At 39.5% G+C, this 3336-nt stretch overlaps 1 protein-coding gene across 1 annotated transcript in view; it reads right to left on the reverse strand.

The window, feature by feature from the left end:
• The window catches only part of LOC111864972 (guanine nucleotide-binding protein G(olf) subunit alpha), a 31650-nt gene that overhangs the window by 6674 nt on the left and 21640 nt on the right, over positions 1–3336 (reverse strand). Inside the window, exon 8 of the mRNA XM_033751706.1 lies at positions 1105–1260. Within this exon, the coding sequence (XP_033607597.1) occupies positions 1105–1260 (156 nt within the window). The remainder of the gene's footprint in view (positions 1–1104; positions 1261–3336) is intronic.

Genomic DNA, 3336 nt, shown 5'->3' on the forward strand with positions numbered 1-3336 from the left:
TTCATTCATCGATCTAAACACCGTAGTAAGTTTTTTTTTCCAGCTGCATAAAATTTAATTGAGACACATAAGATGAATAATGTTAACAAGTTTTAGTGTGTGAAAATTTATTATAGTTGGCAAATACACACTTTTTAAATAATTTTAAAAAGATTTATAAAGGCAAGCAATGAAATAGATTAGCGTAATTAGGGCACCTGATGATGGCACTATGCTGCCGAAACATGTCGTGAAGTAACAGATGAAATTGAGTGCACTACAAGACGGCCACTGTATACATATCATGGATGAAAATCAGTGCAACAGGATGCTAAAATACATTACAAATAAGTTCAATATAAGTAACATATTTTAAGGCCACGCGATAGCTCAAGCAGTTAGTCGCTGGCTTCCTACCGCGTTGGCCCGGATTCAATCCCGGGTCTGGTCAAGTGGGATTTGTGGTGGCCAAAGTGGCGGTGGGGTAGGTTTTCTCCGAGTACTTCGGTTTCCCCTGCCAATCTTCATTCCACCAAATTCTCCATCATCATAATCACCTGGGGCAGGCTACAATAGGCCAATCAGTGGCCGCCGTGCCGAGTGGACACAGTTGGACTCCACCCCCCACTAAGCAAAATAAAAGAAAAACATATTTTAATAATTTAATGTTACACACATATTATTGCCTCTAATGATGATGAATATTAAGAGTACTGTATTCTTGGATGTGAAACTGTGCAGTTTTGTAGACACGCACCAACATTTTGGAAGAAACTGTTGCCTCCATCTTCAGAATAGAGGAGACTCACACCTCTTCCACCTTTGAAACACTGATACCCACCTATCAAACTACAAAATGTCACATCCCAGAAGACTGTAATCTTAATATCATACACATTTTTAAGATCTTATGCTGAATACTGCTAGTGTTGCTTGTCCTCAAAGTTCTGCATGTCCACCATTGTTAGAATATTATAAGTATGGATTATAAAAATATGACTGGGGTGACATTCCCTGGATTAGTCTTAACAGTTTTGTCAAAATAGACTTTGTTTATGCTGTAACTGGAAATCTATATTTTATATTGACATGTAATACTGCAGAGAATTGTGGACTTGCTCTTACCTATTGTGCCAAATATCCTCAAATAGACTGACAGCCTCACGTAATCTGTTCACGCCCGTCTCTTCTCTGAGAGTTAGATCATAGTCACTTGATGCAACTAGGAAGAGGATGGCATTGATACCCTCAAACAACTGAAACACAGATCCGAAAGACATTCTATAAAATGACATTTTCAGTGAGGGACATTACTGTACTGTCACCCCTAAAGTCAAAATTAGTTTCCATTTTTATCTTTACAATACACAACTAACATATATCATGTATATATCATTTTAAGCTTAATCACTAATCATTTTATTTGCTGATAAGTACAGTCTACTGGGTTGTAATGATGAACAGTTTAGAAAAGCCTGATGTTTCAGAGGACCATATCACCTCCATCTTTATGGTCAGGGGGTAAGTTAAGCAAAATACCAGTAAGAAGCAGACAGCAAACAGAGATGTGCTTGCTGCCAGATTTTTGCACGTTTCTTGGTTGACTTTATTCTTGGATGGCAGCAATACATTTGTCTGAAATGTCAGTTTTTTTCTGAAAGACATTACGTTACAACCAAAATGATTTTACTCTTCACAGTAATCACTGTGATAATCTCAATTTTATTTGCATTTTATAATTCGCTTAGTGGGGGCTGGAGTCCAACTGGGTCCACTCGGCACGGCGGACACTGATTGGCCTATTGTAACCTGCCGCAGGTGATTATGATGATGGAGAATTTGGTGGAATGAAGATTGGCAGGGGAAACCAAAGTACTTGGAGAAAATCCACCTCAGAGCCACTTTGTCCACCACAAATCCCACTTGACCATACCCGGGATCGAACCTGGGCCGCCGTGGTGGGAAGCCAGCGATTAACCGCTTGAGCTATGGCATGNGCATGGCCTTTGCATTTTATAAATTTGTACTGATTGACTGACAAGTAATTTAACTACAATGACGCAAGTACAGCAATGTGAATAAGTTGTAATTACATGGTTGAAATACTGAACTTCTTATGATACTAGCAGATTCATTAACTCCTCACTAAGAATGCTCAGAGTGCTGTTGTCTTGTAGCAGTATATGTATGGGCTGTAACAAATACTACTTAGTTCATGAAACCTATAATTTTATGGGGCATCATTTTAAACAGTTTCATGTAATTCATAATTTCACAGTCACAATTACATCGACCGTGCCATAGGCCAAGAAGTTAGTTGCCAGCTTGTTTTGATCCAAGGTCAGGTTATCTGGGATTTGTGGTGGACAGGGTGGCATTAGGGTGGGTTTTCTCTCAACACGTCAGTTCTCCTTGCCAGTTTTTACTCCACCAACTGCTACATATTCATTACTCGTCCTATAATCATTGTTATATAGGCCTGTTACTGATTGCATCATTAAGTAAAATAAAAGTAAAAAGTAAAGCTATCCCTGTAACAGGCCGTGGAGGCCCATATGGTTGTGAGACATTGAGGGTCCCAAATTATCTAGACAATCGGCTCATAGATGGCGGTAAGGTTGTCAGCCTTACGTGCCAGTCGCGCTTTACTCCCCAGGAAAATTATTTAATTAATTCCAGGTACTCATTTCTGTTAGAGGCTGAGTCGACTCCAGGGCCATAGTGCAGCTGGAAGGATTAGGCTAACTGAAAAAAATCCAATGACCTCCTTGGGACTTGAACCCACAACCTACCAACTTGCAGCATAGCCCCTCAACCAACTACACTACATTAAGTATCCACCTTAAAAGGAAACTAATTATATCAGTACGTATTGAATATGTCAAAAAGTGGAAAGAGCTCTTGAACCATGTCTTCAGCTCCACAACTCCCCACCAGTTGTCATACAGAATGTTTTCTGAGAGTAGTTCTTAACACTTTGTGGACCGGCAATTTAAATATTTAAATCACCCTGCGGACCAGCATTTTTATACCTACTACCCTAACTTGTGCACTGTTCACTTTAAAAATTAATACAAAATCTCCTAATTAATTTTATGAACTAAAATTTTTTTAGAACACTTACCAATGCTTCTAGAAGTGCTTGAGGGTGTGATATTTCTCGAAACATTCCCTTCTGTGAAGTGGCATTACATAAAACTTGCAAATGTAGGCAGTCCTACTCCTTTTCTTGTGAACTGTGCAAACACGGCATTGCCTAGAAGGGTTCTTCCCCTTGAAATGTTCACTCTTCACAATTTTTGCGAGGGTATGTTTCCGCATATCACCCGAGAGTCGCCCAGGGGGGTCAAAATGAGG

This window comes from Cryptotermes secundus, unplaced genomic scaffold (assembly GCF_002891405.2).
Source record: "Cryptotermes secundus unplaced genomic scaffold, Csec_1.0 scaffold579, whole genome shotgun sequence".
Taxonomy (NCBI): Eukaryota; Metazoa; Arthropoda; class Insecta; order Blattodea; family Kalotermitidae; genus Cryptotermes; species Cryptotermes secundus.